This window comes from Delphinus delphis, chromosome 7 (genome assembly GCF_949987515.2).
Source record: "Delphinus delphis chromosome 7, mDelDel1.2, whole genome shotgun sequence".
NCBI classification, from domain to species: Eukaryota; Metazoa; Chordata; class Mammalia; order Artiodactyla; family Delphinidae; genus Delphinus; species Delphinus delphis.
Genome location: NC_082689.1, coordinates 88,167,480 through 88,180,045, shown reverse-complemented (window position 1 = coordinate 88,180,045; position 12,566 = coordinate 88,167,480). Strand labels below are relative to the sequence as shown.

Genomic DNA, 12,566 nt, shown 5'->3' with positions numbered 1-12,566 from the left:
TCTTGCACTGTTGGTGGGAATGTAAACTGATACACCCACTATGGAGAACAGTATGGAATAGTTCCTTAAAAAACTAAAAATAGAATTACCATATGACCCAGCAATCCCACTTCTGGGCATATAACCTGAGAAAACCATAATTCAAAAAGACACATGCACCCCAATGTTCACTGCAGCACTGTTTACAATAGCCAAGTCATGGAAGTAACCTAAATGCCCATCGACAAATGGATAAAGAAGATGTGGTACATATGTACAGTGGAATATTACTCAGCCATAAAAAGGAACGAAATTGGGTCATTTGTAGAGACATGGAAGGACCTAGGGACTGACATACAGATTGCAGTAAGTCAGAAAGAGAAAAACAAATATCGTATATTAATGCATATATGTGGAATCTAGAAAAATGGTACAGATGATCCAGTTTGCAAGCCAGAAATAGAGACACACATGTAGAGAACAAATGTATGGACACCAAATGGGGAAAGAGTTGGGGGGAGGAAGATGAGAGAGAGAGAGAATTTGAGATGACATTTTAATAAAGAATATCTCTTTTTTTAAGTTAGATCCTTCAATGTTAGATCATTTTAAGCTATTAATATATCTATGCACCATTTTTTCTATATTTACAAAATTTTGTTTCCATAGTTATTCTTAAAAATAAATCTGTCTGGGGGGATAGAGCACTAGTTAGTATAATATTAACATTAATCAAAGATGTAAATCCACTACAAAAAGATTTATTTCCAATAAAAAATCTTAGATTATCATTTTGAATTCTGGGCTATGATACAGAGCCAAATTACTTAGTTACTTTTCCCAAAGGTATTCAGTTAGCTATTTAACTGTCTCTAGAAGTCAACATATTCAAACAAACAGCTGAAACTTGAAATCCAATTCTTTTTAGCAGAATTAGTTTACAAGTATATCTGATAAATCAGGGTTAAAAAGTCAAATATCTTACTAATTAAGCAGAAGTTAAAAAAACTAAACCTCTGAAAAATGAATATATGTACTTATGTATGTACATATATATGTGAACCTATGCATATATGCATGTATATGTACACACCTCTATACATATATATAATTAGAACAGTCTGCAACAAGTATACTCTCCTAATTTCATATATGTGTCATTGGTCAACATAAACTACATCTGCAATAGTCTTGCAGAGGAAGGATACACTTGTAGAAGATCTGTTCTTTCTAAGAATTGTTGCTTTGCTTCTGAGAAGCATTAATTTGGCCCTGAAACCAACCAGTGTCAAGGGTCATAGCCATTCACTAAACTAACTCAATTGCTTAAACTAATCTCTTTGGAGAAAATGTTTACACTTAAGATAGATCTGAGACTATCTGATCACCTTAACACAACCCAACACAAAGAAAGAATACAGAGGATCTACTCAGTTGCTGGAGCTTTAGTAATCAAACGTGGCCTGAGCACACAAACCCAGGTCCTCCTGGCTAATTCCAGTTTGCTTGTTTTCTAGCTCTAGGTTTACTGATGTTTCAAGTGACTTGAGTACACACTGTGAAGTTTCCCTCCATGTGCTTTAAGCTGTATGTTGCTGACAGATACACTTTCTATAACACTGCTTATAACTGTACCTCTTTTCCATACCTTTGTTTTCAGATTCTGCATGCTGAAATCCCCTCTGTAGCATGGTAAGCTCATTTTAATTTAGAAAGAGATTGGTAGTACTTTTCAATGGGAACTTTTAAAATAGAAATAGAACAAGATCCATTCATACAATAAAATGAAAGTAAAAACAATAAAATGCTCCAAATTCATTTGTTTTCCTTATTGAATTCACTAACTTCTTTCTTTCCTTCCTTCCTTTTTGGTAGCTAAAAGCTATTCTGATGCTACTCTGAAATCAGTGTTGTAATGACTAACGAAGCACCACCACAAGATAAAATTTGTTTTTTTCATTTTTCCAGAAAGGAGAGTCCTGAATTTGAGTTAAGAATTAATTCCTAACTCTTTTATTAAATTTAATTTTGTCAAATCAATTAATTAAATCTAATTAATTGGGGTAGATTAATTCCTTTTTGGAATATTTGAAATATATGAGATCCACACAGAAGTTTTAAGGATTACTAATTTTCCTATGGTGAATCACTGTAGTTATTAATAAGGTTTGCCATTTACCTTGGTCCATTTTGAGAAAGCCTCTAATTTGTAAATTAGCTCCAGGATTTTTTGGCATCATCTCATGAGAATTTACTTTTATGAATAGTAATATAAAAGAAAAATATATAAAATTTTAAACACAAGTCAGTGTCTAAAACAAATACATTAAAATAAACATACTAGAATTACTAGAATCTAAAATAAATACATTAGATTGTAGGTAGAGAAAAATGTAATTGCATATCGGGAAAATTATATTCTAATTGGCAAGTAAAATAATCAAATGGAATTTTAAAATTTCTTAATATGCATTATTTCAAGGAGTTAGATGATACACACAAGAATCTTATTCTTCTTTAGGTTCCTGATCAAATACACCAAATTAATACATTATACACTCATAATCATGTAGGAAGAGGTTTAGAAAAGAGAAATGAGAAAAGAAGAGTATGTGTGTCTGTGTATGCATACTTGTATGTCTGTGTGGGGAGCTTTTCAGATGTCAGAGAGTGTCATTTCCTAATCAGTTTTAGTAAGCTCTTCACACACTTATCCCCTTGAATTTAAAGGGAGATTGGAATGCTTACTGGAAAACATAGATTACATAATCACTTTTTTCGGGCCACAGAAGAGAGAATCCCTTTTTGCAGTGACTGGAAGAGTTCCCATACTCTTTTAAAAGAGTAATAGCAGAGAGCACACCAGAGACTGTCAGTCCCTTGAGCATTTAAATATGCGACCATTTTGCACTGCAAATATAATTTAACTAGGGTTGTGAATAAAAAGAGGGCTTCTCTTCTTTATAGCTACTTTAAATGTCAACAAAATGAATTATCTTAAGAATGTCAAATACTAAAATGGTGTTTTGATACACCTCAGTCCAAGTATTCTCCATTACTTGAATTTGTTCACTTCCTCCAGCATTCTGGAAGAAGGATTTTTGTGGAACTATCCTGTATTGAGAGGTATCATACTGTATAGAATATGTTTTCATTGCTCATGCAATTTACATATAGTGATATTACCACCAATATGAAATATTATGCAGGAAGACATGAAATTATCTGAAATATAATGTGGTGATTTTGAAGGTTCATATTGTAAAATTTTTACAAGTACAGTCCTATATATAAGTACACCCATATGCAAAAATCCACTGTTCTTTAAATGAAGCTAAATTATGGAGATTAAAATATCAGTGTTATAGAAAATCATTAATAATAGATATCTTTTCATTACCCTTACCAAGGAGAAATTGATTTTTTCTAGGAAACCATTCAGAAAACAATTCAGTTAATACAAAAGCACTCCCAAGACCAAAATATCACCTCCAAAATGTTATATTTTTCTCCTTATTAATTTTCATAAAGGCTACAAATATATCACCAAACGTACTTTGGAACTTTTATGAGTATAAAGAAAACATCCATCTTTGAATTGTGTCTTAGGCTTCATAATTATTTAGAGTGTGTGCTTGGAATCCAACAAAAAGGAAGAAATGGAAAGACAAGTGATTTAAAAAGAATTTTTCTACAGAAAAAAGCATTTCTAAAAATCAATGTGATGTTTGAATTAACCTGGTTTCTTTCTTTATTGTATGTCTATAGTAAATGAAAAAGTCCTTAGAGACTTGATGGGGCTGTTGCCTAATGAACTCTTCAGAAAACATCTTTTCATTGAATGTGACCCAGAATCAGGAGGAAGGTTGAAGGTGGGAAAGTACACTCAGTTCCCATGATATACTTTTGCATATAATCAATCATCTTTTCTAAACACAAACCATATACATGTGATAAATCTGGTGTTGCTTCCAAGATTTCTATTTTGTCTATGTGTCTGGGGCACCTTATCAGGCCAAGCAGGGAAACACATTTCTGATTTTTCTTTCTCAATTCAGAAATACTTTATTAAACCACTGACTCTGGAATCAGTGTCATTCAGTCATCTTGATCCTACCATTCTATGTAGTTGTGCAAGGCCACAGAATTAGGTGAAAACCCCTCTACTGAGGTAAATAACAGGTAGAGATCCAAATATATTTCTTATTTCTAAGTCCACCACAGGTCATAATACGTTAAGTCTTTTAAAACACTTTATTTGGTGAAATTTAGAAATATTAAAAAGGCCAAAGTGGCACAATCAGCCTCCCACTGGCAAATTAAGAAATAAAAAAGGTTGTCACTGTGATAAAGATATGAAACTTGGAACAGTTGGAAACTTAAATTAGAACAGGAAAAAAGATGGAAGCGTAAGCAGCTACAAATTCTAAACCTCAGTCTGAAGTATACGCTATCTTTTCAAAAATCAACAGAATTTAATATCATTTCATTTTTGTTCAGATATTGAATAGTTAGTTGATCCCCTGTTTTACTATTAACATATCCCTTTATCTTTTAAATCCCAGCTCTAAATTTTATTAGAGAACTCAGATACATTTTCATATGATCCACAGCACTGAAATATGTTTAAGATACTCAAATCTGTATAATCACCTCTGAGAAGTATTTGGCAATGTGATGATTTCACTCTTTTAGAAGCTTAGTCACACATGTCTATCTGAAATTTTGTTTTAAGTGTAATAAGAACCCTGAATTATAACTAAAGCAAATAGAATTAGGCTCTAGAAAATATAATTTCTGTAAAGAAAATTAAACTCTTTAACTTCTATTACGTTGTAATTCACTAATTTACTTTCTATTAATATCACTTTTAAAGCTATACAATTATAAAAAGGAGTACATGTCACAAAGCCTCTAAATACAAATAACATTTCTTATTAATTATTATTACACGTGTTCATAAGTAAAAGTAAGAATCAACTGGCTCCTTATGTGACCCTGTCAGAGTTCAAGGCTAAGAAAGGAAACTTGGCCAAAGAAGAAAGACCTTTAACTTCTCAATGTGAATATGTCTACAGGGCCAGAGTAATTGGACATCCCTTTAGAAAGAGTTTGGAAAAGACCTAGTGATCCAGCTGATCTATGCTGTCTCAACATCCTTACCACTTTGAATTACCTTTCTAAACAAAGATTTACTCTTTTTCTAATATATGTCTCCATCTCTGGTTTTGAATCCAGTTTATTTCAGCCCAAATGTGGGAAACTGGCAGCCAGTAAGCCCTGACAGATCTCCAGACAAGTTGCGTTAGGCCTGTACATTGCTGACCATACAATGTTTAAAAAGCAGTAGCTAACTTTGAACACTTTAAACACAAAGATGTGGAGCTCCTCCTGAAAACCTAGAACTTTTGGTGACCTAGGACCTTTCCAAAATGGGAGCAATTTAGTGTCAATCTGTGCAGACACCAGACATGCATCTCCAGCTTTCTACAGTTCCTTCCATTCTTTATTGTCTCACTGACCTCGACACGAAGAACGTGTTACTCTTTGACAGTTCCAATAAACATCCTTTGTGTTACATTCAACATGCTAGAATCTGAGTTAGAACCTTCTGATTCAGTGGTTTCTTTCCCGCTTCCAAGTTGAAGACTGATTCACTTGACTGAAACCTTGATTCTGTTTCCAGATCACAGCCCTTACCTTAATCAACTTTTTCCTGTTTCTTTGTCAAACATTTTAACCTCCCCTTCCCAACCAGTTCTATTGGAATATACCAGTTCCAATTAACTTTTTATAAATTTGAGATTTAGTTACTCCTATCATTAGTATATAGGTAAACTCTTGACCACTGTAGAACATAGGTTTTTAACAAGAATGAAAATTACAAGAAAGTTAACAGTATAACTTCAGGGAAATAATATTAAGGGGAAATTTCCCATGATACATTCTATTAAAATATTTGATGGCAGAGGTTTTACTTCAAATACCCTTTGTTTAAGCAACAGTTCAGAGAAACACGTTTTATATGTATGGTATCAATACTGTGACTAAGACTTCTCTTCTGTCCTTTGCTCAAAAGTACTCCTTTCTATGAAATATATAATTGTTTAAGAGCCCAACTTCAAAGTCTAAATGTGTGTTGCTTTTTTTTCTAACAGCATTTTTCAATAAAGCACAATAGTCACAGCTTTGAAATGCATATTGAGTGTCTCTGGCAATAAAACTCATGCTTTCTCAATAACTGATAAGGTTGTGGTTGGAAAAAAAAGACAGGTTATAGGTTGTCTTTGAACTTTCATGAAAACTATGAAAAATTCAATATTTCAGTTGTATTTTTCCACAAATGGACTCACCACGGCAATGAACTCCTTCATCATACCCATCTGAGCAGTCCAGGACGCCGTTGCAGAGCTGGGATAAATGGACACATCTGTTGGCACCAAGGCAAGCAATGTGATTCAAGGGGCACTTGATTTCTACCTCCTCAGGACCTGGAAAAATGCAAAAAGGAACACAGTGATTTAGCTTTTTTTTTTTTAACACTAAAACTGTTAAGCACGAGAAATTACTAGCGTGAATTCACAAAATAAAATGACAGGCAATACTACCAGAGGGCAGCTCTGATTCTCAGAGACATCAAAATTGGCCTATGTAATATAAAATACCTAATTTTTAAAGGCTGCATAGGAAATAAAATAATATGTATGTTTTTCAAATAATGCATTTAAAACACAAGTATTCTTTTGACCCTTAAAGAGCCATGGATTGAAAATCTAAGGGTTGGTTTGAGTCACTGTTCTATTTCTTATCCTTAGATAAGTGGACAAGGTGCTTAAACCCTGTAAGTTTCAAGTCCTGCAACTGTGAAATATGAATAATGGCAACTTCTTGGCATGGCTCTTTTTATTTTTTTTATTTTATTTTATTTTTTAATTGATGAGTACACATCAAGTGTTAGGCACTAAGTGCGTTACATGTATTAACTCATTTAATCTTCCTAACAGCCTTCTGAACTGGTACTATCTCTGTTCCCATTTTACAGATTTGGAAACTTGAGATATCAAAGCTAAATAATGTGACCAAAATACAGCTGGAATTATCCTATGTTATGTCTGAGTGCACAGAGACCCCAAATGAGTTATCAGCAGTTCTACAGTGAACAGGAACTGGGGGTTAGCACTAGAACTCATTGTACAGCCTGACCATTTTAAACAAACAAATCCATCCATACTACGCAAATACATATAGAAAGGTTCTTTGTGCTTCCTGAATAAGGAGGCCAGATAATCTGCACAGACACTCCTCTAGAGACGATCAACTAGGGTTCGGGAAGATCTTTTCCCTTGTATTCTTATAATGCAAAATACTATTAGATGAATGGATACTGTGCTTTTACTCTGATGCATAGATACTTTGAAAACCTATACACTGAAAACATTTTTTTTTGAATTTTATATTATTTATTTTTTTATACAGCAGTTCCTTATTAGTCATCCATTTTATACACATCAGTGTATACATGTCAATCCCAATAGCCCAGTTCATCACACCACCACCACCACCCCCTGCCGCTTTCCCCCTCTGGTGTCCATACGTTTGTTCTCTGCATCTGTGTCTGAATTTCTGCCCTGCAAACCGGTTCATCTGTAACATTTTTCTAGGTTCCACATATATGCGTTAATATATGATACTTGTTTTTCTCCTCCTGACTTACTTCACTCTGTATGACAGTCTCTAGATCCATCCATGTCTCAACAAATAACCAATTTTGTTCCTTTTTATGGCTGAGTAATATACCATTGTATGTATGTACCACATATGTACCACATCTTCTGTATCCATTCATCTGGCGATGGGCATTTAGGTTGCTTCCATGACCTGGCTATTGGAAATAGTGCTGCAATGAACATTGGGGTGCATGTGTCTTTTTGAATTATGGTTTTCTCAGGTTATATGCCCAGAAGTGGGATTGCTGGATCATATGGTAATTCTATTTTTAGTTTTTTAAGGAAACTCCATACTGTTCTCCACAGTGGCTGTAACAATTTACATTCCCACCAACAGTACAAAAGGGTTCCCTTTTCTCCACACCCTCTCCAGCATTTGTTGTTTGTAGATTTTCTGATGATGCTCACTCTAACTACTGTGAGGTGATACCTTGTTGTAGTTTTGATTTGCATTTCTCTAATAATTAGTGATGTTGAGCAGCTTTTCATGTGCTTCTTGGCCATCTGTATGTCTTCTTTGGAGAAATGTCTATTTAGGTCTTCTGCCCATTTTGGGATTGGGTTGTTTGTTTTTTTAATATTGAGCTGCACGAGCTGTTTATATATTTTGGAGATATATTTTGGAGATTGTCCATTTATACGTTTGCAAATATTTTCTCCCATTCTCAGGGTTGTCTTTTTGTCTTGTTTATGGTTTCTTTTGTTGTGCAAAACCTTTGAAGTTTCATTAGGTCCCATTTGTTCATTTTTGTTTTTGTTTCCATTACTCTAGGAGGTGTATCAAAAAAGATCTTGCCGTGATTTATGTCAAAGAGTGTTCTTCCTATGTTTTCCTCTAAGAGTTTTATAGTGTCCAGGCTTACATTCACGCCTCTAATCCATTTTGAGTTTATTTTTCTGTATGGTGTTAGGGAGGGTTCTAATTTCATTCTTTTACATGTAGCTGTACAGTTTTCCCAGCACCACTTATTGAAGAGACTGTCTTTTCTCCATTGTATATCCTTGCCTCCTCTGTCATAGATTAGTTAACCATAGGTGCGTGGGTTTATCTCTGGGCTTTCTATCCTGCTCCACTGATCTATATTTCTGTTTTTGTGCCCATACTGTATTGTCTTGATTACTGTAGCTCTGTAGTATAGTCTGAAGTCAGGGAGTCTGATTCCTCCAGCTCTGCTATTTTCCCTCAAGACTGCTTTGGGTGTCCGGGGTCTTTTGTGTCTCCATACAATTTTTAAGATATTTTCTTCTAGTTCTGTAAAAATTGCCATTGGTAATTTGATAGGGATTGCATTGAATCTGTAGATTACTTTGGGTAGTATAGCCTTTTCATAATACTGATTCTTCCAATCCAAGAACATGGTATATCTCTCCATCTGTTGGTATCATCTTTAATTTCTTTCATCAGTGTCTTACAATTTTCTGCATACAGGTCTTTTGTCTCCCTCGGTAGGTTTATTCCTAGGTATTTTATCCTTTTTGTTGCAATGGTAAATGGGAGTGTTTCCTTAATTTCTCTTTCAGAATTTTCATCATTAGTATATAGGAATGCAAAAGATTTCTGTGCATTAATTTTGTACCCTGCAACTTTACCAAATTCATTGATTAGCTCTACTAATTTTCTGGTGGCATCTTTACAATTCTCTATGTATAGTAATCATGTCATCTGCAAACAGTGACAGTTTTACTTCTTGTTTTCCAACGTGTATTACTTTTATTTCTTTTTCTTCTCTGACTATCATGGCTAGGACTTCCAAAACTATGTTGAATAATAGTGTTGTAAGTGGACATTCTTGTCTTGTTCCTTATCTTAGAGGAAATGCTTTCAGTTTTTCACCATTGAGATGATGTTTGCTGTGGGTCTGTCGTATATGGCCTTTATTATGTCGAGGTAAGTTCCCTCTATGCCCACTTTCTGGAGAGTTTTTATCATAAATGGGTGTTGAATTTTGTCAAAAGCTTTTTCTGCATCTACTGGGATGACCATATGGTTTTTATTCTTCAATTTGTTAATATGGTGTATCACATTGATTGATTTGCATATATTGAAGAATCCTTGCATCACTGGGATAAATCCCACTTGATCATAGTGTCTGATCCTTTTAATGTGTTGTTGGATTCTGTTTGCTAGTATTTTGTTGAGGATTTTTGCATCCATATTCATCAGAGATATTGGTCTGTAATTTTCTTTTTTTGTACTATCTTTGTCTGGTTTTGGTATCAGGGTGATGGTGGCCTCATAGAATGAGTTTGGGAGTGTTCCTTCCTCTGCAATTTTTTGGAAGAGTGAAAAGGATGGGTGTTAGCTTTTCTCTAAAGGTTTGATAGAATTCACCTGTGAAGCCATCTGGTCCTGGACTTTTGTTTGTTGGAAGATATTTAATCAGAGTTTCAATTTCATTACTTGTGATTGGTCTGTTCATATTTTCTCTTTCTTCCTGGTTCAGTCTTGGAAGGTTATACATTTCTAAGAATTTGTCCATTTCTTCCAGGTTGTCCATTTTATTGGCATAGAGTCTCTTAGGATGCTTTGTATTTCTGCCATGTCTGTTGTAACTTCTCCTTTTTCATTTCTAATATTATTGATTTGAGCCCTTTCCCTCTTTGTCTTCATCAGTCTGGCTAATGGTTTATCAATTTTGTTTATCTTCTGAAAGAACCAGCTTTTAGTTTTATTGTTCTTCGCTATGCTTTTCTTTGTTTCTATTTCATTTATTTCTGCTCTGATCTTTATGATTTCTTTCCTTCTGCTAACTTTGGGTTTTGTTTGTTCTTCTTTCTCTGGTTCCTTTAGGTGTAAGTTAGATTGTTTAGTTGAGACTTTTCTCGTTTCCTGAGGAAGGCTTGTATAGCTATAAACTTCCCTCTTACAACTCCTGTTGCTGCATCCCACAGGTTTTGGATCATTGTGTTTTCATTGTCATTTGTCTCTAGGTATTTTTTGATTTCCTCTTTGACTTCTTCAGTGATCTCTTGGTTATTTAGTAACGTACTGTTTAGCCTCCATGTGTTTGCATTTTTTACATTTTTTCCCTGTAAGTCATTTCTAATCTCATAGCATTGTGGTCAGAAAAGATGCTTGATATGACCAATTTTCTTAAATTTACTGAAGCTTGATTTGTGACCCAAGATGTGATCTATCCTGGAGAATGTTCCATGCACACTTGAGAAGAAAGTGTAATCTGCTGTTTTTGGATGGAATGTCCTATAAATACCAATTAAATCTATCTGGTCTACTGTGTCATTTAAAGCTTCTGTTTCCTTATTTCTTTTCACTTTGGATGATCTGTCCATTGGTGTAAGTGAGGTGTTAAAGTCCCCCACTATTATTGTGTTACTGTTGATTTCCTCTTTTATAGCTGTTAGCAGTTACCTTATGCATTGAGGTGCTCCTATGTTGGGTGCATATATATTTATAATTGTTATATCTTCTTCTTGGATTGATCCCTTGATCATTATGTAGTGTCCTTCCTTGTCTCTTGTAACATTCTTTATCTTAAAGTCTATTTTATCTGATATGAGTAGTGCTACTCCAGCTCTCTTTTGATTTCCACTTGCACGGAATATCTTTTCCCATCCCCTCACTTTCAGTCTGAATGTGTTCCTAGGTCTGAGGTGGGTCTCTTGTAGACAGCATATATATTGGTCTTGTTTTTGTATCCATTTAGCAAACCTGTGTCTTTTGGTTGGAGCATTTAATCCATTCACGTTTAAGGTAATTATTGATATGTATGTTCCTATTACCATTTTCTTAATTGTTTTGGCTTTGTTTTGGTAGGTCCTTTTCTTCTCGTGTTTCCCACTTAGAGAAGTTTCTTTAGCATTCATTGTAGAGCTGGTTTGGTGGTGCTGAATTCTCCTAGCTTTTGCTTGTCTGTAAAGCTTTTGATTTCTCCATCGAATCTGAATGATATCCTTGCTGGGTAGAGTAATCTTGGTTGTATGTTCTTCCCTTTCGTCACTTTAAGTATATCAAGCCTCTCCCTTCTGGCTTGTAGCGTTTCTGCTGAGAAATCAGCTGTTAACCTTATGGGAGTTCCCTTGTGTGTTATTTGTCATTTTTCCCCTGCTTTCAATAATTTTTCTTTGTGTTTAAGTTTTGCCAAATTGATTACTATGTGTCTTGGCGTGTTTCTCCTTGGGTTTATCCTGTATGGGACTCTCTGTGCTTCCTGGACTTCGGTGGCTATTTCCTTTCCCATGTCAGGGATGTTTTCGACTATAATCTCTTCAAATATTTTCTCGGGTCCTTTCTCTCTCTCTTCTCCTTCTGGGACCCCTATAATGCGAATGTTGTTGCATTTAATGTTGTCCCAGAGGTCTCTTAGGCTGTCTTCATTTCTTTTCATTCTTTTTTGTTTATTCTGTTCCGCAGCAGTGAATTCCACCATTCTGTATTCCAGATCACTTATTCGTTCTTCTGACTCAGTTATTCTGGTATTGATTCCTTCTAGTGTAGTTTTCTTTTCAGTTATTGTATTGTTCATCTCTGTTTGTTCTTTAATTCTTCTAGGTCTTTGTTAAACATTTCTTGCATCTTCTTGATCTTTGCCTCCATTCTTTTTCCGAATCCTGGATCATCTTCACTATCATTATTCTGAATTCTTCTTCTGGAAGGTTGCCTATCTCCACTTCATTTAGTTGTTTTTCTGGGGTTTTATCTTGTTCCTTCATCTGGTACATAGCCCTCTGCTTTTTCATCTTGTCTGTCTTTTTGTGAATGTCGTTGTTTACCCACAGGCTGCAGGACTGTAGTTCTTCTTGCTTCTGCTGTCTGCCCTCTGGTGGATAAGGCTATCTAAGAGGCTTGTGCAAGTTTCCTGATGGGAGGGACTGGTGGGGGGTAGAGCTGTGTGTTGCTGT

General features: G+C 34.9%; 1 protein-coding gene across 1 annotated transcript in view; it reads right to left on the bottom strand.

The window, feature by feature from the left end:
• Positions 1-12,566, bottom strand: part of LRP1B (LDL receptor related protein 1B) — a 1,457,034-nt gene that overhangs the window by 1,103,627 nt on the left and 340,841 nt on the right. The window contains exon 3 of the mRNA XM_069540814.1: positions 6,333-6,470. Within this exon, the coding sequence (XP_069396915.1) occupies positions 6,333-6,470 (138 nt within the window). The remainder of the gene's footprint in view (positions 1-6,332; positions 6,471-12,566) is intronic.